The 22,225-nt window shown below is 36.0% G+C and overlaps 2 protein-coding genes across 4 annotated transcripts in view; one reads left to right on the top strand and one right to left on the bottom strand.

Moving 5' to 3' along the window:
• Positions 1 to 22,225, top strand: part of LOC134841416 (microtubule-associated proteins 1A/1B light chain 3C-like) — a 393,097-nt gene that overhangs the window by 248,072 nt on the left and 122,800 nt on the right. The window lies entirely within an intron of this gene.
• LOC134841414 (bridge-like lipid transfer protein family member 1) overlaps positions 2,103 to 22,225 on the bottom strand; it is a 469,521-nt gene continuing 449,398 nt past the window's right edge. Inside the window, exons 25-41 of one of the 3 annotated variants that reach the window (XM_063857385.1) lie at positions 18,849 to 18,860; positions 17,962 to 18,291; positions 17,383 to 17,700; positions 16,430 to 16,520; positions 15,836 to 16,315; positions 15,077 to 15,137; positions 14,828 to 14,982; positions 14,158 to 14,551; positions 13,160 to 13,414; positions 12,638 to 12,939; positions 11,968 to 12,482; positions 11,424 to 11,766; positions 10,953 to 11,100; positions 9,209 to 9,421; positions 8,733 to 9,035; positions 3,329 to 3,416; positions 2,103 to 3,035 (exon numbers count right to left, since the gene is read on the bottom strand). In XM_063857385.1, coding sequence (XP_063713455.1) covers positions 2,822 to 3,035; positions 3,329 to 3,416; positions 8,733 to 9,035; positions 9,209 to 9,421; positions 10,953 to 11,100; positions 11,424 to 11,766; positions 11,968 to 12,482; positions 12,638 to 12,939; positions 13,160 to 13,414; positions 14,158 to 14,551; positions 14,828 to 14,982; positions 15,077 to 15,137; positions 15,836 to 16,315; positions 16,430 to 16,520; positions 17,383 to 17,700; positions 17,962 to 18,291; positions 18,849 to 18,860 — 4,222 coding nt within the window. In that variant the 3' untranslated portion in view covers positions 2,103 to 2,821. Of the gene's footprint in view, positions 3,036 to 3,328; positions 3,417 to 8,732; positions 9,036 to 9,208; positions 9,422 to 10,952; positions 11,101 to 11,423; positions 11,767 to 11,967; positions 12,483 to 12,637; positions 12,940 to 13,159; positions 13,415 to 14,157; positions 14,552 to 14,827; positions 14,983 to 15,076; positions 15,138 to 15,835; positions 16,316 to 16,429; positions 16,521 to 17,382; positions 17,701 to 17,961; positions 18,292 to 18,612; positions 18,655 to 18,848; positions 18,861 to 22,225 lie in introns of all 3 variants that reach the window. The other 2 variants (XM_063857384.1, XM_063857386.1) reach the window with 2 other exon arrangements.

The following is a 22,225-nucleotide window of genomic DNA, read 5'->3' as shown; positions in this document are numbered from 1 at the left end:
TCAAGTGCGGTATCATTTTTAGGGCTTTTTCAGTCGTGATTTGGAGCATAAAAAATATATATTTTAAAAATGTGTCCCAGAGTCAAGAAAAACAATTTAATTGAATTTTCAAATTTAAAATCATAGTATTTAATCAATGATTCAAACGGTTCCTATGGATCACTTACCAATTCAGTGCCATCTCAATAACATAGCATACAGACAGTTGGAAAAGAGTCATTGAACGCAAGTAAACAGAAAAAATAATGACTTGTTTTTAAAAAAAAACTTCAACTTTAAAATTTCAAAAGCAATTTAGATGACATTGAAGCTCTTTGGATTTCTAGAACTATTTATGATTGACACTTTTTTGATAAAACTAACCAATAAGAGGTAAGATTAAGAAGTAAAAATTTTATTTCGCTGGGAAATCTACTGAAATTCCATTTTCGAAATTAGAGGTCGATCACGTTTTTCGTGACCTTTCCGCTTTTTCAGTCCGATAGTGGGTGGTGTTCGCCTTCCTTGTAAAAAAGAGAACTGGACGCAGAAAGAAACCAAAAAGCAAACCACAAACAGTAAATTTGAGCCTCAACAAGCCTGAAAAAAAATCGTCACGACCTATATAACAGACTGAAATACGCTCATCGAATCCTAAAAAAAACATAAACAAGTCAAAAGCTAAAAAAAAACCCAGAAAAATCTTTCCAAACCTTTTTTTAAAATTTTTTATAAACACTTTGTTAAGAGAAAATTGCGTGGTCTCAACCCTTTGCACGAATTTTGTCATTATTGGCATCATTTGAAATTTCCGCCTTTGCCACTTTTGAGGTAGATATTCTTGCTGAGCGTGTATTGGCGTTTGTCAGAATACTCCACAACACGTTTCGCAATGCGTTCAAAAAAGATTGAAGTATTATAGACTTCCTAAGCTGAGCGATGTCTGATTCCAGGCTGGAGGTCATATTTTATACATAGAAGCAAACTTTCCCTTCTCATACATAAATAGAAACGCGCAAAACTTTGATGCCGTGCAAGATCTTTGAATTTCACGAACAATTTATGAGAGGAACTTTGATAAGACTAACCCCATTTGAAAAAACTGGATCCATAGGTAAAATTTTTCATTTCGCTTGGAGACCTGATAATAAAGTTCTATTTTCGAAAATAGAAGTCGATTACACTTTTCATGACCTTAACATATTTGCTGCTCGATAGGAGTTTGCCTTTCTTTTAACAAAGGAAATGAACTGAACCTCAAAAAAATCGTTAAATGAAGCCGCGAAAATGTGAATTTGAGCCTGAACAAGTTTTAAGACCGAAAAAAAAACATCCCGACTATATAAGAGCTTCAACTACATTCAACTACTCTTAAAAACGCCGTAGCATGACACGAAAACGTAGATGACTCCAAAACACGGAAAAACTACTGATATATTTTGACGCAGTATGAAAGAAAACATGCTTGAAAATTCCTTGCATTTCAGAATTTTTTTACACAAAGGCAAAGCTTGGCTTCGCAAACAGTTGCGACAACACCACAAAAAGCAATTCTATAAAGTGCAATAATAAAAAATAGAAATAAACCTCGAATTAGTAAAAAAAAATTCGGCTACGTCTGAGATTCGAACCTGCTACTTGGAAATTAAGTCTCACACACTAACCTCTAAGTAGGCACCAAACATTAGCCACAAATAAATAAAGCAAAGAACAGATGCTATGCAATTGCCAATGCTACAGTTAAATTTCCAAATAAGTGAACACTTTTATTTGCGAGTTGGGTTAGAAAAAAACGAAGGTTCGTAATAATACACTAAGCTAATTGCAAGTGTAAAGATTGACATTTTTTTAAAATCATATCGCAATCGTGATAACATAAGCCCAAGTTGAGAAAATCGGATCAAAAAGTAAAGTTTTTAATCAGCTGGAAAATCTGAAATTTCAATTCCGTAATTGAAACAAAAACTGATTCAAGATTTTTGGCGCCGTTCGAAATAGTAGAAAAGGTAACAAATTTGAAATTAACTTGAAAAGTCAAAACAGGTTAAATTAATTTGAGAGTCGGACAATTATGAGACTTGTGTCGAAAAAAAATAACACGGCAAAAAACATCTTAACCTCGTTCATTGACTCCTAATTAACAAAAATATTTTTAACAGTTGATTAACAGACCAGAAGTTGCAATTCGCAAGTACAGGCCAACAACAATAAAAATGAGCTCAAAAACTGTAAAGAAAAGAAACTGCCAGATAATAAAGCTTGAAAGAACCTCACTTTCATGAAAATGAATCCTCAGAGACTACGGGATCAAACTCGGACCTCTTGAAGAACCATTTACCGTACGCACTTGGCCAGGACGTCTTGGCTTTTATATTTGCTACTTCAAGCCAAAAACTATAACTTTCAAGCCGAAATTCGCAAATGCATAGCACCACCTGCTCGAGAAAGGCAATGCCTATTAAAGCACCCTTTTTAAACTTACAGGTAAAAATTTCGTTATTGAATTCGTACTATTTAAGAAACTGACATTTATTTGGACAACTACTCTAATACAAAATCAAACTGCTTCAAATAAATCACGTTCAAAATCAACATGCATTCAAGCAGCGGTTGCTATTAAGGAATAAAGTTTTTAATGCAAATAGTGCCATGAATAAAGTTATTTTTCTATATTATTTGTAGCAATAACGTTTATCTTTTCTATTTATCTATTACTCAATCTTTCAAGATTGCATCGCTATTTTCTTCATTATGTTTTGTTTTAGAACTTCTAAGTAATCCACTCCGAGAATTCTTGAACTTCTTCTGTCTAGTCGCAACCACCGACTAAAAAGAATAACTTCTACTTCTGGACTACATCCGGCAACTGGTGGTGTAACTTGGACAACTTTCTGATGTCGTAGAGGACTGCCCTGGCCACTGCTGCATCTAGCTGGTCCATGAGGTATCTCTGGCTGAATTTGGGCAGACTGTGTTTGCAGTTCTCAATGCCCAACTTCTTCCAAACCCAGTTGATGCCAGGTGGGTCTGTGCTGCTTGTGTGGCGTGTCAGAAAACTAAAAAGACAGTGAAAATTAATACATTTTTGGGGTGCAAAGAAAAGAAATGATTTGGCGTGAGGTGAATTCTTTAAATAGTGGATTTCAAAAATGGAAACACTTTCCATTCATTGCCGCATGCACGTCGAGATTAAAAACTGCAATATTGGAGGTTTTTTAGTCTTATAATAGGTAACAGTAACAAAATATAGAACCAAAAAAAAAACACGTTTTACCACTACCTATTTGAATGGCTCCTGGAACATTTCCAGTTCAATTGATTCATATCTAACAATGCTCAAATGTCTTACTTGACGGATGGATCAAATAGCCAGTGGATGACGTCGAATTCTCTGGGGTCGTCCAGCTTGGAAACTTTCAATGGGACATTGGTGGCGCCTGAAATTTAAAAAAATATATATTTGGCTCGAACTTGAGGAGAAAGTCTACGATCGGCGTGACTTTGCACATCCGCATGTAAATCTCATGATGACAAATTAACATGTTATCTCATATAATTGTAGCTATCTAGCAGGAAAATCCACGAGTAGAATTTAAGATTGAAATATTAGAATGCTAAATGAAAGGTGTTCCACATAAATTTGAATATTTGATGTCAACAGGAAAAACCTAGCCAACGAAGTTAACACATCACAGAGGTCAAAGTTTACATATGTCAAAACTGAAATTCAGTAACTTTTTTAACTCAATCTTGAAAAAACTGAAACTTGAAAACTTTTAAAAAACAAAAAACACCACTTTATTTGCTAAAACTTTCTTGATTCATAAAAATATCAATAAATTTTGTCCAACTCGAACAATTCAGCCTCAGATATTAATTGATTTGCGTTAAAAAATTTCTTGAAACCATTCTTAACACAAAGGCGAAGTTGCACTTCGCATACACCAAAAAAAATGACCAATAACGCTACTGGGAAAATCCTAATGCGTAAAACTTTGAGTCTACAAAATTTGGCACGCCAATTACGAGTCTACATAATTGTTAAGTGACGCAAGCCAATTATGACGCATTAACAGTACCAGTCAATTTGAAAAAAAAATTACCAACTAACATGCCTCAATTTGGTGGCAGGACAATCTACCCTATTCCAAACTACCCTATACCATTCAACCCTATGCCATTATACCCTACACACCAATCTACCCTATACCAATCTACCCTATACTAATCTACCCTATATACCATAATGAGGTCCCATAATGTAATCTTTCAAAGTCCTAATTAGAATCGGAAAGATACAGCACGTGTTAATTCATTTGAGTCTAAACTTTTGGACTCAATTTGTGTCTTTCACTTAAGGAAATTGTTCTAAAGACTAAATCGCAATAAGAGCCGCAAAATCGAAAATTTGTCTCAATTAACAAGTTTTAATCCCCAATTTTCAAAATCACGTACAAAAATGAAACCAAAACTACGTCATTATATCAATTTTCCTTGGAATAACATTTACCAAAATGAGTCAAATTTCTTGGGGTCTATCCCAACAGAATCGGAGAACGCTTGTTACCGGTGGCCACGAGTTTACGAGAAAACAGGAAACAAAGGATGGAAACATTTACTGGAAGTGTTCAAAATGGGGGTCCCAAAATGCAAAACGACAGCAATAACCCGAGAAAACAATCTTATTTCCTCTAGAAATGAGCACACGCACGAAGTATTTCCTGGTCGTTCGGATGCAAGGCTTCTCGTGCAGAAAATGAAACAGGACACAAAAATTCAGCAAGTACCAGTCAGTAGCATAATTATAGCAAACGGCCTGCAGTCTGTCTCCGAAGAAAAAGCAGTTCAATTAGCTCTTCCTTGCCGGTCGGCGATTAATCGGGCCCTCAATCGACAGAAGGTAAATGATAGACCCACATTGCCTCCAATTGTCGACAGACATTTTGAAGTGCCCAAGCAACACGAGGATTTTTGCGTCTTCGATAGCGCCAATCAGAAATTCAAAATAATGAAAGCAATGGGAGGAAACAGCAACCCCAGTCGAAAGAAGTACAGGGAATTGAATGAGAAAGTGAAAAACATTTGCAACATTTTTGACAAAGATTCTATTTTAACATATTTGTATTCTCTCGCGCAATTAAGTCATTCCTAACTCTGTTTAATTTATCAAACTTTGTGAATTTTTCAAAAATTCAAATTAATTTAAAAAAAAAAAACACACTTTTTGAGGTTCCCGTGGCCGTAGAGGGCTGAAATTTTGGGAGGTAATAGAGGCCAATATCAAAAGAATTTTACCTTCTCCCTCACCCCGTCCCCAGTACCGCCTTGGCCTGCTACTGGGGGGTCTACCCCTCCTTTTGCGATCAACTAGTCAAACCCTCAGTAATTTTCGCATTTCATTCAAAATTTGACTTCTTGCTGATTTTCAAACACAGGCATTATCCGCTAAGCTATGTCGACTTGATGTGATATGACTTTTGTTTGTTTAAGAAATAGCCGCAACGCCGTTCAATAGCAACATTGGATTAAAATTTCTGTTCGTTCATGCTTTGAACTCATTTCCATTTTGAACAAGCAAGTTTTACGTTGCTTTGATATTTTGTTCACGTGCGGCAATTATTCTTTGATCATAATTAATGCTTCTTTGATTTGTTCGGAAAAATACTGTTTCGGATTCTTCAAGAGGATGGGGTAAGTTTCAATTGCTTTAATTATAGGGTAGAATGGTATAGGGTAGATTTGTATAGGGTAGATTGGTATGTAGGATAGAATAGTATAGGGTAGATTAGCACAGGGTAGATTGGAATAGGGTAGAATGTCATGGAACCCTCAATTTATAGAGCGGACGCATTTTAACTAGTATACAAAAAAGTTCATTAAAAACATGCGACTCTGCTGAGGTTCGAACCCTCTTATTTTGCTGCTGGTCTCCTTGCCTACCTCAACGCTACAGATCCATAACACCTGGCAGTTAAAGTGCTAATCGTTGGTTATTGATCTTATGCAAATACTGCAATAAAAGAACACTTTCAAAAAGAGCACTAATATTTGCGATTTACGTTGGAAAAAAATAGAGTTCATAATAACACACAAGCTTTGCTTGTGAAAAAGTAAAATAACAAATAGTCCTATGAATATTCATGCGCAAAAATCAACAAAAACCATAATCAGATATTCTTCGATTAATACAGTAATTTAACGATACTATAGCTGATTAATTTCAAAAAAAATTAATTCTTTTAAGGCATCAAGGAACTTTTGAGGAACTTGATAACTGCTTAAAGGCGCCCCGTATCAATTCTATATCGATCTCTAGGGCTTGAAGCAAGATTCAATAAACCATCGATGTAATTAACAGAACAGGGAGGCAACACAACTGGGATTGACGGATTGAATTTTAAATTTCTTGAATAACCCGAGAACTTAAATATTCCATTTAGTACAACTGCTCGGTCAAAATTAAAACGTTGTATTCTAATCGCCCAGAAGTAGTAGTAGCAGCACATAAGAGAAATAAAAGACATCAAGTAAAAACCCTTGCTCTGAACTGAATTGCTTCTGATGAATTTGCAGTGGAACATTACAGTTTATAGACACATTTTGTAAAAAAAAAATGATAAAAATGCTGGAGGGAAAGTCTACTTCCCAAATACAAATACACCGAAACAAAAAATTGCATAAAAAGATACTAAGAGCGATCTAACAAATATCAATTGAAAACGCTTTTATAGACAAAACGATCCTGAAAAGACGAAAATAATCAATTCCAACGTAGTTAACTGCGAGACAAGGTGTGCACCAACAAGAAATAGTTAATATTCATAATCAAAAACCGTAAATGCATTTCAAAGTAGACTACTATACTTCACATTCATTACACAGAGGCAAAGCTGACCTTATACTTATTTCGATACAACACAGACATTCAAAAAATATAAGTCGAAAAAAAAGAAATAAGTTGAAAAAACGGAGGGAACCAACCCGTTCGTATACTCAATAAAAAAATAGGGGTTCAGTCAAACTAAGAAGTAGGTCTTTGATACTTTTGAATTTTTTTTTACTTATGAGAGATGAAATGGGTAATTTCAAAAATGCACTTTGCCAGAAACCTTAGTTGCTTCTCTACCAAAATAAATAAGGGTGAAATTTTTTAAGAAACATTAAATCTTCCTCACAAAGGAAGAGTCGCCGCTTCAATAGGAAAAATTCTCGCAACCGGTTCTTTCGATTAAAAGTTTAAAAACTTTCCATATCAATCGCTTGTTTCTTCAATGAGAACGTCGAGTCCACTGTAAAATAGAATATTACCAAAACCGTATTTCTCGATTGAACCTGAAAACAAGATTTGGCAAGGCAGTTTTCGAGAAAAGTCAAAGTTTCAAAAATGGTTTAAAAAAAACTTGACTGTTCCGCAAATCAAACCTACTTGTGTAAAATATTATTGGGCGTAGCCGCTTGAGCAGAAGAGATTCAAACAATCTGTTGTTTAGATTGAACGCAAAAACTCAAAGTTTGAGAATTGTTTTGGAAAAAAGTCAAATAGTTTCAAAAGGCGGTACAAAAACCAATTATTGACTTTTCCGAGGGCCATTACTTTTTGTTTAAAAAAATTGCGCGCAGCCGCTTATGCAATTGAGCTTCTCAAAACGCGTTCTATCTATTGAACCCAAAATCTAAGATTTGCGAGAGTTTTTGAGAAACCAGAAAGAAATCCAAAAATATGGGTCAAATATTCCCCCACAGACATTTTCGAAGGCTGTACACAGTAGAGTAAAGTACAAAGAGACAAGGAGATTATGCAGGCACACAGGGAAAAAGAGCTGTTTCTCTCGATACGCCTTTTTTGAATTTCAGTAGAGTAGTTTTCTACTGAAACAAAATTTTTGTTGAAAAGTTACAAAAAAATTGGAAAGCGTCTCGAAAAAAATTTAGAAAAAATCCAATACCAGACATTTTCATTAAACTTGATTTTGTCGAACAGGAATTTTTTCCGTTAAAATTACAAAATATAAGTTGACAAAGCCGATTCAACACTAGCCGAAACCATTTAGCAAAAGAGAACAAAAATAAACAGTTATTTGTTATTCAAAAAAATCAGACATGATAAAATGTCAAGGAAATTGCCAAATAACAGAACTTTCAATTATAGTAAATAAAAAAATTACAATCAAAATAAAATTCATGCTTTACAAATTAAGTTGATGAAAATGTGTACCAAATAAAATATTTCATGAACCGTAGGGAAAAAAATTGCTGCCCAGAACGTACTCCACCTATTAACTTGACTACCTAGATGAGGTAATTTTATTTGAATTTTCAAGAATTTGAGCATGTCTTGAAATTTACCATTCCTAAATTGACCCTTCTAGGACCAAAATTATTTATGGGAATAAAGTCAGTACCCGATTGCAATAACCTTGCTTATCGCAAAGGTAAAAATCAAAAACCAAGCTACAGAAATGAGCAAAAATAATTGACACAAGAAATACGAGCATATCTTCTAAAAATAACTAATTTCTAAAAAAAATCTTCGCAGAATCAATAAGAAACAGATTCAAAAAGGCAAATCAACTGAACTACATGCTTTCAAGCCTAGGCTATTATTTTTTCGGTTAATAAAATCCAATAGTTTGGTTGAGTCAGCTATGTGAACAAAAAAACAATTAGCTTGAAAAAAAGAACTCTGTGTACAAACTGATCAATTGCTAACCTTGTGTAACCATGTCATCAAATAATTCAAACATTTAGCCCACCTCCTGTCTTCGAAGATGCCGATGCCGCCTTCACTTTCTCGGACACCTCCTTGAACAACTTCTTGAATATCTCGATGTACTGTGGATCTACAGCAATCTGAATAGGCTGGTGGAATGTAGTCGAGAACCGACAGTCCACTCGGGGCTTCGAACTCGGTACATTTGAAGATCGTCTGTTTGTTGTAGACTCCGCAACTCGTGGTTCTATTAGTGTCTGTTTCTGTTCAGTTGTCAGACTGGCTTGGATGCGGGGCAGGGAACCAATAAGAGAACTCTCAACTTTGTAGTATGATCGAACGCCAACTAAAAACAAAATACTTAATCGATCAATTTAAAGTGGCCTCTAGTATTTTTCACGTCAATTGACGTTTTCATTTCTCATATTTTATCAAGACCCTTCGCTTGGTTCCTCGGTAATTCAGTTCTGTTCAGCTAACCGCAAATTGAAGCTTTTGTTGGCATGTTCTATAACATACCTTCTTGGCTGTTGGCTGTTGTGTTCTTCAATGTATGTGCGAACCACTCCTTGACTGCACTTGCGACCATAATGGGACATGATCCATCTCCGATCCTGTGGTACAGTTTGATCTCTGCCATCTGCATGTCTCTTTTCCTGTCTGCCTTCGACAGCGTGTCGTGTAGTAGTTGAGCACTCAGATTCTGCTCCACAATTAACATTTCCAGGTCTCCTTGAAAAAGTTTTCCTGCTATTTTTTAAAGTTTTAACAAAAAAAAACATTTGAGAAGTAAAAACGTAAGTAATACTTTTATTTCGCTGGAAAATCTGATAACCAAACTCCCTTTTTGAAATTAGTAGTGGATCACGTTTTTCGTGACCTTTACCCTTTTGCTGTTCGATAGTGGAGTTTGCCTTCCTTTTAACAAAATAAATAAACTGAAACACAGAAGCGAATATGAGCTTAGCACCACTTGATACAAAACAAGAAAGCCGCCACGTCGGGAAAAAATTGGATATGTCCAAAAAAACTACCTAATTTAATAAAACTAATAATTAAGACCTACCTAATTTAATAAAACAAGTTTTGAAATAAAACCACGCCAAGATAATAGAAAGTTAAAAAAGAAGCGAAAAAAAATTACCAAGCGGTAAAAAACCGACAATATCTTAGCAGAAACACTTTAAGCCGAAAAAAATCAAGAAGACTTTTAAAACGTTAATAAGTCCTCTTCAACCTCACACACACACACCTACACAAATCGTTATTTCCTCGTCGAATGAAATAATAAGAGGCCACTAAGCCGATATAGTATAGGCCGAAACCTATTTAGCCGAAAAGGAAAAAAAAGCCGTAACAAATATCAAAAAAATTAAAGACTAATTAAAAATTACTAGGTCACCGTCACCCTCAAACACACACGAAAGACTCAATATGAGGCCATTGAACCGATTTAATATAAGCCAATAGCTATCAAGCGAGAAAAAAGGAATAGAAAAAAAGAACAAAAAATCCGGAAAAAAATGTTGTCAACAAAAACTATAATTTCTATATAACTTTTTAGTAATTTGTGCGATCCAGAGGGGAGCATCAAAATTATGATTTCCCTAAGTTTACTCAAAATATGTCACTGGGCCAATAAAATATCAACCGATATCATTTGAGCAGAATAAATTTTTTAAGCGAAAAAAAAAACAAAAGAAAATACACAAAGTCAAGGCTAGTAAAATACACAAAGTCAAGGCTAGTAAAATTACAAACAGTGGTAAAAAAACACTTAAAGCAACTACAACATAAACTGCGTATAGTAAAAAACTTTCTACGATGTAGCAACTAAGCCGACAAAACATAAACAAACAAATCATAAGCCGACAATTTTTTTGAAATGGATTACATCCCGCTTAAAAAAAACAGGTACTGTCAGATTCGAACTCAGGACTTTTGTAATCCCAGGCGTTTTCGTTACTTCCAGACCAAAAGTGTTGGAGAGGCAAAGAAATTTGAACTTATTATTAACTGAACCTCAATTTACCATTTCTAATTTTGGCCATTCTGTGAACAAAGTTATTTATGGAAAAAAAATGTAGTACCCGATTGCAATACCCTTGCTTACCGTAAAAAAATAAAAACAAACCGCGAAAACAAACCGTGAGCATGAACAATTTTAAGACTTCTTCCTGAAAAAAAACTAACAAAAAATCACCAAGACCTATATAAGAGTCTTCACTACCTTCATTACTGTTAATTAACTACTAGCACTAACGTTCTACAATCTGCTGACACTCGGTAGAGAAGGAGACTAGTGGCTGGTAGAGAGCCAGCACAAACCACCGACTGGACCTGATCTCATTCTCCATCAGCACCACCGACAACTCATCTCCCTTCAGCTCAACTTTACCAGACAATAACACCTGTAATTTCAATGAAGTAGAACACTTGAAGTATAACACTAAGGCAAGAAACTAGTTAAGAATAAACCAACAACACACCCAAAGTTATGACCAACAAGTAGTTATAAGGTAATTTTGACTCCGATTCTGAGGACATTGCAAATCACAAGACCTTCCACGACATTTTTCATTTATTTCAAATCCTGCGACTATTCGATTTTGATTCATTTGGTCTTTCCGATACGTTTTAACAGAACAAATATAACTTATAACTTCGGGAAAAACAAACGAAAATAGATTTTCCTTGCTTTGATGACATCGCTTTCAAATGTAACTAATCATACCTTGTTTGACGACAGATTCGACGGAAGAAAGGGGAAATTTCCGGATACAATGTCTGACACGATTCCAGGCCAGTGTCTACGCCAGTTCACTTTTTTCTGCGTTCCCTGGATAGAATCTTCAGACACTCTCAGGGCTCCCAGGCCTTGATAAACGCTTCCGGTCATGGATCCACTGGCTTTGTTTCCAGTCATTGGACTATTGACGGACTTAGTATTGAAGTACGAGTTGTAGAAGTGAATGAATCTGGTTTTGATGATGATGAAATCTGGGATTGTGCTCTGGACCATTAGGATCTGCGCATTGTCCCAAGAGATGTCGGAATTGATGAGCAACTTGCAGGGTCTGAATAATTACAAAGATTATGCGACACTATCCCGCTATCCTACTATAGCTTTCCAAGCAGTAAAAGAACTTTTGATCAGACAGCTTCGTAAAAAACAGCCAACATACTGTTGGAAAAACGTAGAATTTTTTTCTGATTTCCATTTATAGCCGTGTTCATCGCAACCTCACTTTTTCAGTGATAACGCTAATAGCACTTACATTTGAGAAGTTGGCTTAGCCTCGATTCTCCAGGTATCGCTGAAATTTAATTTCAGCATGTTGAAACATCCCATCAGAATTGGATTACTCTTGTAATTCATCCTGAACTCAGACTCATTCAAACTCAGGGAAATCTTGTGTTCTGGGTGCTCCTGAGGAGGTCTTTTCATTGAAAACTGGAGACTCCAGTTGCGCAGGTGGAAACTGGGATTTATCGTTGCTGCAATTGAGGTCAGTTCTGATTTTCCGAGGGTGATTTTACTGGAGGCGAATTTATGCCGGTCACTTGTTAGATGCAACAACCCGGTGCCAAGTAATTTTTCGGTCTTAATTTTGATGCTTCCCATGAAACTATCTAGTTGCATGTTGACCTCAAAAGAGGAAAAGTTCGCTGCTACATTGACGTTTGACTCCCATTTTGTGTTGCTTCTGGATCCCGAGGCCAAGGTACTAGTTTTTGGACTCCAAGGTCTATCCGGGATTTCGTCATTGGGTGATGCTTTTTTCCGACGACGCTGAAATCAAATTTTTGGCTTTCATCACTACTTGTGTATAGTTGATAAAAATTATAAACTTACTGTTTTGCAACCAGTGTCAAAAATTCATATCGTCAAAACTTTAAGTGGAACTCTTGTCATGTCTTATCTGAATCTGAACTTTATTATCTTACCAATTCAGGCGAAGCAGTAGCATTATAATTCCCGCTTCTTCTGTTTTGCGAACTATCTCGAAGAATTCGAGTTCCATCCTCAAACTCAACATCATCACTGTCGACTGCATTTCTATTTCCTCCCTGATTCACGATGTCATCGATGTCATTCAGGTTGAGGTCACTGGGGTCTATTTCTGGATCTGGGGCAATGAATGCCTGTTTTATGAGCTTCTGTCGGTACCAGTACTTCAAGAAAGTTCTCAGGTCTTGCAATTTGCGGATGTCAAACTTGAACTGACATTCGCCGAAGTCAAGAATGACTGGAAAAAAATAGCGACGTTCCATTACTTTAAACTTCGTTAAGATTGAACAAAAAACTTGGTCTCACAAAATTAAAAGTATAAAAGTATTGTTTAGGACCAATCAAAACAAGAGAACAAAAAACCCTGATTCAGTACCCTGAATCATCCTTTCAAAATATTTCCATAGCAGACATTTAGATCTGTCTTTCAAAAAAATAAAAGCTCTAAGGAAACGTACTTGACATGTTGATGTATCGATATCTCTCACAGGATGACAGATTGGCAGTGTTTTGGCTACTGCTAGTCGATGATGTCGTTCGGCCTAATCTGGGGTAGCTGTCTCTGGCAGCTCCCTGACTCGTGGCACTGGCCATGTTCTTGGAACTTCCAATCGTTTCTCTCGTGTTAGTCATGTGAAGGGTAGCGTTTCGACAAATATTCAGTTTGACTGATTTAACTGACAGCGAGAAGGCATCTTTCCTCGAGTTGTCTCCTAAAAAATCAATCATTTGAACTGTTGATGAGTTTAGTTAAAGACCTGCAATGATCTTCGAAGACGTTCGAATTTAAATGAAACTAAGTACGCAATATTTTTCAGCGCCTTTATAATAGCAATTTTCTCCGCTTTATAACAATTCTACACAGAGGCGAAGCTGCGCTTCGCAAACACAAGCGAGGAAATGCAAAAAAGAGCTCTAAACAGGCAAAACAAAGTGCAATAAGGCAAAACTGAAAATATGACTTGAGAATCACTTTTTTGCTGAGATAAGGAGTATCACGTTCTCACATCTGCTCCACGATGTGGAATAGCCACTTGAAAAAGATCCCCATAATTTTTCAAAAAATAATTAGGTCAAAAAGCCCCCTACTGAAACTTCCGAAAGCCGTAGAACGTGGGGGAAAATGAAAAAGGATTAGCAAAATATACAGGCAAAATATACAGGGAGCAGCCGATTCTTCCATTGGTACCATTTTTTTGAAAATCAGAACAGTAGTTTTTGAGAATGATACATGTTCTTGATACCTGTTCTTTTCAACAGTACTATACATTAGGCAAAATTAAAGCCGCAGCATATGCTATTAAACTGTCTATGCTTAAATAGGCTCAAATATGATTAAATTGAAATATACCAAAAAAAGCCACAAATGAGCAATTTTCTTTCGACTTCGGTTGGAGAAAAAATTCTTCGGAATAATATACTACACTTCGCATGTGTAAAAACGGAAATATGATACCGAAGTTATAGCCGAATGAAGATGCTCCAACTCCTCCCATATTTCTCGGGTCATCATTGTTCAGTTTGAACTGATGGAACACATACACGTTGAAATCATCTGCGACAACAGTCACAATCCAGCCATTCGCTTCTCCTATTTGAGTCTGGGAGCAAAACTTGGGTGACATTTGATCGTGACATGTAGAGACCTTCCTCTTCGGTTCTTCGCTTTTGCCTTTAGTGGAACTCGTGCTTCGCTTAGATTCCGTACTACTTTCGGGTCCCCCAGAAGGCTCGATTGCTGAGAGGTTATCGCGAACAGATGAAAACACTACGTTTGTTTTTGGGAGAAGCATCATGCAGGCTATTTTATCGTGTGGGTAACAGTCGATGTCAATTTCAAATGGCTCAATCTAATTGAAAGATATTAACTGAAATTAAAGTTGAAAAAAAATTGCCACCGATGTAACCCATGTGTGCTTCGTTCAACCCAGCAAAATATGCCCAATGATTCTTTTTATTGAAGACAGGACAGTGTTAAAACTATTCAACAGCTACAGAACTTCAGAAATCATCGACCAACTTACAGATCTTCAAATGATAACTATTATTTCTAGACACCATGTTTGACTCCTATATTAGTATCAACACAGTCAGATCGTTTTATTTATAGTAAACATATTACGCACCGTGAGTGCGATGACAACGTCCACGGGGAACTTTGTGTCTGACGTGACGATTACTTTCGTGGAATCCACCCCAGTGCCGCTCTGAGGAGTTCCAGGCTCTTCAACAGTCCTTGAGCTTATGTGAGATGTATTCATATATGAGTCCGGGTCGTCTTCTAAAAACGAAAAGCAATTTGATGTTTAATGTAAGAAGCATATATAAGGCTATCGAGCTAATCAGTTTTTCAGTCTTTCAAAAAACTAACTAACCAGAAACGTTGTTGAGAGTTTGCTGAATGTAGTCGAGGAAACACGGCGACAAACGCATAAGCTAAAACAAAAAATGAATGAAAACGATTGCCATTCTTTGTACATTTCAATTCCCATGACACCACCAGACAAATGGAACACAGTCAATGAACGCAAGAAAGCAGAAAAAAAATACCTACCGAGAAAAAACTAGATGATGATTCAAAAAACTTGCTAAACAAGTGTTCACGTTTTTCCCATTATACTTCATCTAGTAAAACATAGCACACTGAGTTGGAAAAGGGTAATAAACGCAAGGAAACTGAAAAAAAAACGCACTGGTTTTTTGAAAAACTTTTGAATTTCGAAGAAAAAAATGTATGCCCTTCAAGATCTTTCAATTTCTAGGACAAATTACGACTGAAACTTTTTTTGATAAAATTCACCCAATTTGAGAAAACTGGATCAGATAAAAAAAATTCGCTCGGAAATCTGATAATTCCTTTTCGAAATTAGAACTCGATCACGTTTTTCGTGACCTTATTTGCACTTTCACGGTTCGATAGAGGCGTTTGTCTTCCTGTTAACAAAGGAAAAGAAATGAACTTAAAAAGAAACCAAAAATCAAACCGCGAAAAATCAAGTTTGAGTGTGAACTTTTTCTGAAAAAAAAACGAAACAAAAAAAGCTACGTTCATCGACTCTGAATAGCATTTTACTAAAATTAGACTACCGCCCAACAATAAAGAGCATTAATTTTCTCATTCAGCTTTTCCTTACCGGATCTTCCAATCTTTGTATGACCACATAAAGACAAAGTCTTCCGTGCCTATGAGTCATTGCGTTCAAAGACCTATTTGACCTCAGACTACCCGTCGCCTCTTTCTTCACCCCAACGGACACTGAAACCCGGTCACTCTTCTCCGCCTCTTTCGGCAGGTTAATTCTAGGAATTGACGTTGTTGATTTCGCAGTGATATATTCACTACTAGTCGTTCCACCACTGGACAAAGCAGAGCCCATCCGATTGCCAAATACAGGTGAAAAGGTCTCAACTGGTGAGCTGTGTGTTTGTTTATAAGCAACTCCTCTTGTACCAAGAAGAGATGGCTTGTCTCGATTGGAAGATGTTGCGCTAGACCGACCAAAGTCAGTTGGTATAGAGTCTGTCTTCTTTTCTTCCGAAGGGGTAGTCCTCTCCTCCTTCGCTTTTTCCTCAACTTCTGCCTCAATCGTCGTAGTTTCCCCGGAATAATAAGTCTTAAATAAATAATGCATACGTTAAACCAAATACGCATATTGCGCTTGATATTGCTCTAAATAATGAGACATTTACTGAATTCTCATGCATAAGAATTCAGTAGGATATTTTACCTTGACACTGACTGCAGGAAGCGTAATGTGAGACACATTTGGTTCCGTTCTTCGACTTCCTTTCACTGGCGACGCAAGTTTTGAGTCAGCACTGAAACAACTAATCAAACTTAAGCCGTAGTCGATTGATAAACTGACGAAGAAAAGAAAAACAATGAAGCAATTTTCGACACAGAGACGAAGCTGAGCTTCGCACTCCACTTGCGATACAAATGAAACGCCAAAGTTGAAAAGATGGGTCTCAAACGAAAAAAAAAATGTATTGAAGAAATCGTAGGCTAAAATATGAAGATTGTTCAATTCTTACAGAAATCAATTACCTAAAACATTAGTAGGATTTGGGCTACACAAACTCCATTCATTTCTCATAACACCTAGATGGAAACGATCAGAAAAAAAAGCTCGGTCAAATGATCTAAAAATTCAAAAACTTTGCTTCAAATCCTGCATGACCTACAGGCAAGCTTGAATATAAGAAAAGGCCCAACCTGTTGCTTGCTATAAACTAAGATTAAAATGAAAAATGCATTTGAAAAACCAAGTATTCAAAATAAATACTGCAAAAATTGAAACAATGTCACAAAAAATAACTTCCATAAAATCTAACCTAAAACCGCTTTTAACATCCCAAAGACATCAAACCAATCCTAGAAAATAAATTGAACAAAATCATAAAAGCTAGTTAAGCCGAAAAAAGTCAAGTCGACGCTCAATAAACCGAAACTCCTTCTTAAATTTTTGGCAGACAAAAAACCATTGGGAAAACGCCGATACACTCAACAATCCTATGAACTGAAAAATAGCCCAAACCATCTATATTTACCATATCTATTTTTTGCTAGTATGTTAGTAAAATTTGTTTACAGGGAAAAGTCTTGTACGCAATTTTAATACATTGGCTCATCGCCACGTAAAAAAAAAACTTATTAATTGTGCAGTTGTCAGGTACTAACAGCGATGGCGGGTCCGCGTGCAAAACACACTCGCCCGATGAAATGCTGATTCCAAGGTCAAACTTCATCCCAATTCCCTTTGAAGCACTTTCGGCTGCATGCTGATTCGACCTTAGGAACAACGTTGATGGGCGTGTAGTCGAACTAGAGTGAGCGGAATGTGAGTTTTCTGAAGTGGTCAGATGATGAGTATTTACGTAGTCACTGGAGATTACATTGATGGATACTGGTCGAGCAGGGAAGTGATGTCCGACTTGGTTTTGTTGTGGGTAGAGAGGAGTATTGCGATGCAAGTTGGATTCTTCCTCATCATCAGACCTAAATTTAGCAATTGCTGAGCAGTTAAATCATAAGCAAAAACAATAAACATAGCTTTAGAACCCAAAGTGTCCATTTTCAGAAAAAAGTGCAGTAAAATCTCAAAGCAAGCCGCCTACTTTTAAGGAATTTATAGGACACTTCATTATTCTGGCCCCGGAAAACATTTTGTTTCCAGAAGAAAAATTGTTTCTACTTTGTAGTTACCAGAAATGAAAGAATGAGCGAATGAGATCAAAATGACAACGATTGAAATCTTACCATTTATTGGTGTTTGGAACACTTCCTGGAAAATTGGAGGCCCTCAGTGGTTCCAATGTCTGGTTAGAACCAGTCACTGTATGATGTGACATACTGTATGGCATTTCGCTTCCTCCGACAGGGGACAGGTCATGATTGAACCCTCCAAGTGCCATACTTTGCGTCCTCGTATGAGAACCTGCGTTGTTCGTCTGGGATCCAAGGCCGGTGTTCCCAACAGAACCAGTGGGGGATCCGGCAATAGGGGCCAGGGATCCAATTCCTGCGTATGAGAATGTTGGGAAGGGAGTAAGAACGAGAGGATTACCAGGTCCAGAAACAGTCGATGCCCTGAAAAAATGACATAAAACTGAAGAATTTAACTTATTTTTTCAGAGAATGTAATACAGTCAGGGTTGATTGAGTGAGATTTACAAAAAGGCTATTACAGTCGAATTGGTTCATCAATTGTGCATGCTGCTTTCATAATTTCCACTAGTGAGTTTTGACCTGAGTGGAAAAACTTGAAAAATTATCCTGGAAAGAGAGACTAAACAATAAGTTCAAATGAAAGATATCACAATTCGCATAAATTCCCAAGAAAAGAAATTTGTGCAAACATCAGAAATCTCAAACCCACTGATATAACCTCAATACTACAAAAATGCAAACCTGTTGCGCAAGTAAGCCTTCAAATCCGTTCCGGGGAGGCTGCTTGAAATGAATCACACCGTTTAACACAGACTAGTTAACATCTATTTTAAATATTTCAAACATGCGGGTCAAAAACTGCTTCACGTTTGGGTTGAAAAAGTTAAACTTCACACATAAACGTTAGATTTTAGATTTTTTGTTCATTTCACACTGCAATAAATTGCTGCCTACAGTTCGAAAACACTTCTACTAACCGTTGCCTGCGTCTAAAAGGGGTTAAAATTATCTATTAAATGATACGGGAGTAAAAAAGGCGAAAAAAAATCAACTATTTTTTTTTGTTGTTTCGGGTAGTCTTTTAGCCAGTTATCAAATATGAAAACTCAACAGATTAAAAACAAAATTACATTTTTTTTTAGCATTTTTCAATAACAGCCAGGGTAAAGACTGAAAAAGAACCTGACCCAGGCAGATGCCCATATATTTAAAAGAGAGCCACCAACCAATGGTTGATAAAAATTCTGAAGAGAGATCCTGTCACTAGCTTGAGTTAAAAAGCACTTTTTGCCAGATTTAAGTGACATCAGACGCGACTCTTTATTTGAGATGATGCGGTATACATAACACATCTATCAATTCATAGCTTCTACTGGTTCATTTAGCTGATTTAGCAGAGAACTAATTTATGGAAGCTATATAAGTTCAGAATCGTCAAAACATACGTTGACAAAACGACAGTAAAAACATTTAAACCGACATCAACTAACTTCTAGGCCAATTTCACTACATCATGTCAACAGAAAAGCATTGCAAGCTATTTAAAAAAATCTAAAATAAAAGTGTTTCACATTTGCCGGGCGGTCCAAAAAATAGTATCACTGTTTGAGACTTAAGAGCTTGGTCGCTATTCAGTTTCTTTTAACTTATATCACAATTTGAGATCTGCATCGAAATTACTACAACTGCTCATTTGCAAGCGTGTAAGCACCACCATTCATCTATGTTTGTACAGCGGCGCAGCGGAGCTTCGCGCAACGTGCAATGCAATACACAGAAGCCGCTAAGTCGAAGAAATAGAAAAAATTCGAGAAAAAAAAAATTTCTGGCGAAATTAATAAAGCTAGTAGTAAAACAACGACAATAAAATAAGAAATTAGGATTGAAAAATAAACTAACCAAGTGGTAACAAAACCAAAAACGATAGAGAAAAAACCTACAGCCGAAAAAAATAAGAAAGACTTAAAAACTAATCTAAAGTTGGCAACGAATTTAAGTCATCCCGTGAAAAAAGATACAGAGTCTAGTACCCGGTTGCAACACACTTGCTACCGCAAAAGTAACACGAAGGCGAAGCTGCGGTTCGTAAACTCCAGCGAGAACATGACAAAAAAAGCAGCTCGATAAAAATCAATAAGAAAAGGTAGAAACAAGCCTCGAATTAGTAAAAATTCGGTAACGTCTCGGATTCGATCTGCCACCAAGACCTTAAGAGTCTCACGCACTAGCCATTCAGTACGGACTCCTAATAAATCACGAACACAAGCAACAAATAAAGCATAAACCAGATGCTATGAAATTTCCAACGCTACAGATTCTGATTACAGCAAAAGCGCCGCCAAATAAAAGAACAAGTCTTAATGAACACTTTGATTCGCGAATTAGGTTAAAAAAAGAAGGTTCGTACTAATACACGACGCTGGCAAGTGTAGTGGGTTAAATACCAGCAGAAATTGAGTGCACACAGCCTGTAGGCTCTTTTCCAATTTCCCCCTTTCAAAATATTGATGCTTATGTTTGTTTTACATGTTCTTATGGCTAAATACGTGATGTTACGATGTGATGAAAATTACGATGAACAGTCTGTTATCAGTTATCAACTTTTTCACCATGCCAAACTTCATAACCCAGTATTTTAAATTGAGAACAGTTTTCTGCGCACTTTCAGTAGTTACTTATAACAATAGTTACTGTTATTCAATCAAGCCGAAAGGGTTTTTTTGACGGTCAGAATAAAATTTGTCACAAAATGGTGGAACACTCAAAAAACATCATGATATTTGAACGCAAACAAAGGCATTTAAATTTTGCCACCTCTATATCTGAAAATTTTCAGCGTAGAACAATTCCAATAGCCAGAAAAAGTCAATAAACTCAAGGAAAACAAAAATAAAAAAAAATCGAATACATTTTAGATTTTGACTTTCACGGAAAAAAATTTGTCACCTTAAAACTCATTGAGTTTGAAATTTTTTTATAATGGATACATATGTGTTTAATAACTCCAAACCAGTTTACAAACAAAACCATAAGACATCTGAAAAAGAGTCAATGAACGGATGGAAACAAAAAATAGTTGTTCTTGGAAAAAAACGTCCATTTCTGAACTTCAAAGAAAAAATATATTCCCTTAAAGCTCTTCAAAACTCGAAAAACAAATTATGGTTGGCACTTTTTTATGCAAACAATTCAATTTGAGAAAACTTGATCAAAGTGTAAATTTCATATTCCGCTGGAAAATCCGAAAATTAAAACCCACTTTCAAAACCAGAAGTCGATCATGTTTTCGAGTCCAGAACCCTTTTTTTGTTTGATAGTGGCGTTTGTCTTCCTTTCAACAAATGAAATGAAGTGAAAATAAAACAAAACCGAAACTCAAATAGCGAAAAATCAAATTTGAGCGTTAACATTTTCCTGGAATCATTTCGTCCTCTTACCCTTTAGGAAAAAAACAAAACAGCTACGCGAGCTTCAAATAAAGGGGCTGTCGCATTATATTCAACGACGAGTAAAAGGAGGGGCTTCCAAGTTAAGAGATAAATAACAAGAATTATAAAGCTTTCTTTGACAAAATGATACTTTTTGATCCTATGATCAGTATTTCAGAAATTTTGATTCCAAGTGTAACCAATTTGCATAGCCAAAACGAAGCCAATCTAACTGCCAGTTTAGGTGTGAATTGATTCTAAACATGAGGTGAGGTATTGCAAGAACTATGAGAGCAGTTCAATAAAAAATCATATTCAATTGTTAAGAAAAAACAGCAATATACTGCGAGAAAAACGTCATTGAAAACCAAAAAAATAAATAAATTCTCATAGAACAATATACTAATTCGCTTTAAAACTCTTGCCTTATAGAGACCTGCTTTTTAGAGAAAAATATCACAATTTGGAAAAACCGTAACTTTAAAAAAAATGGAACGCAATTTTAGCTCATTTTCAAAAAAGAAAAAGAAAGACAAACTTCCAAAATTAAATCATAAAAACAAACTTATCTGAAACATTTCAAAAAAAAACAACTGAGTCAATCTATTCAATTTGCTAAAGATAGCCAATAGAAAGTTCAAAAAATGTCAATCAAATCAAGGAAACAGAAAAACAACACTAGATTTTTTTTTAATTTCTCAATTTGAAAAGAAAAAAAAACAAATCATAACAGTGAGCTAATCAACATCTGAAAAAGAAAAAAAACTTCATAATTACAAAAGACTTTTAGACAAAATTCAGGCAACATACAGTTGGAAAAGAGTCAATGAACGCAGGTAAGCTAAAAAAACTTATTTTTGAAATATATATATTTTAAGAAAAAATCGAATTTAGAAAAAACACATTTGCCTCGAAACTCTGTGTTT

Source organism: Symsagittifera roscoffensis, chromosome 3 (assembly GCF_963678635.1).
Source record: "Symsagittifera roscoffensis chromosome 3, txSymRosc1.1, whole genome shotgun sequence".
Lineage (NCBI taxonomy): Eukaryota > Metazoa > Xenacoelomorpha > Acoela > Convolutidae > Symsagittifera > Symsagittifera roscoffensis.
This window is presented reverse-complemented; position numbering and strand designations above follow the sequence as displayed.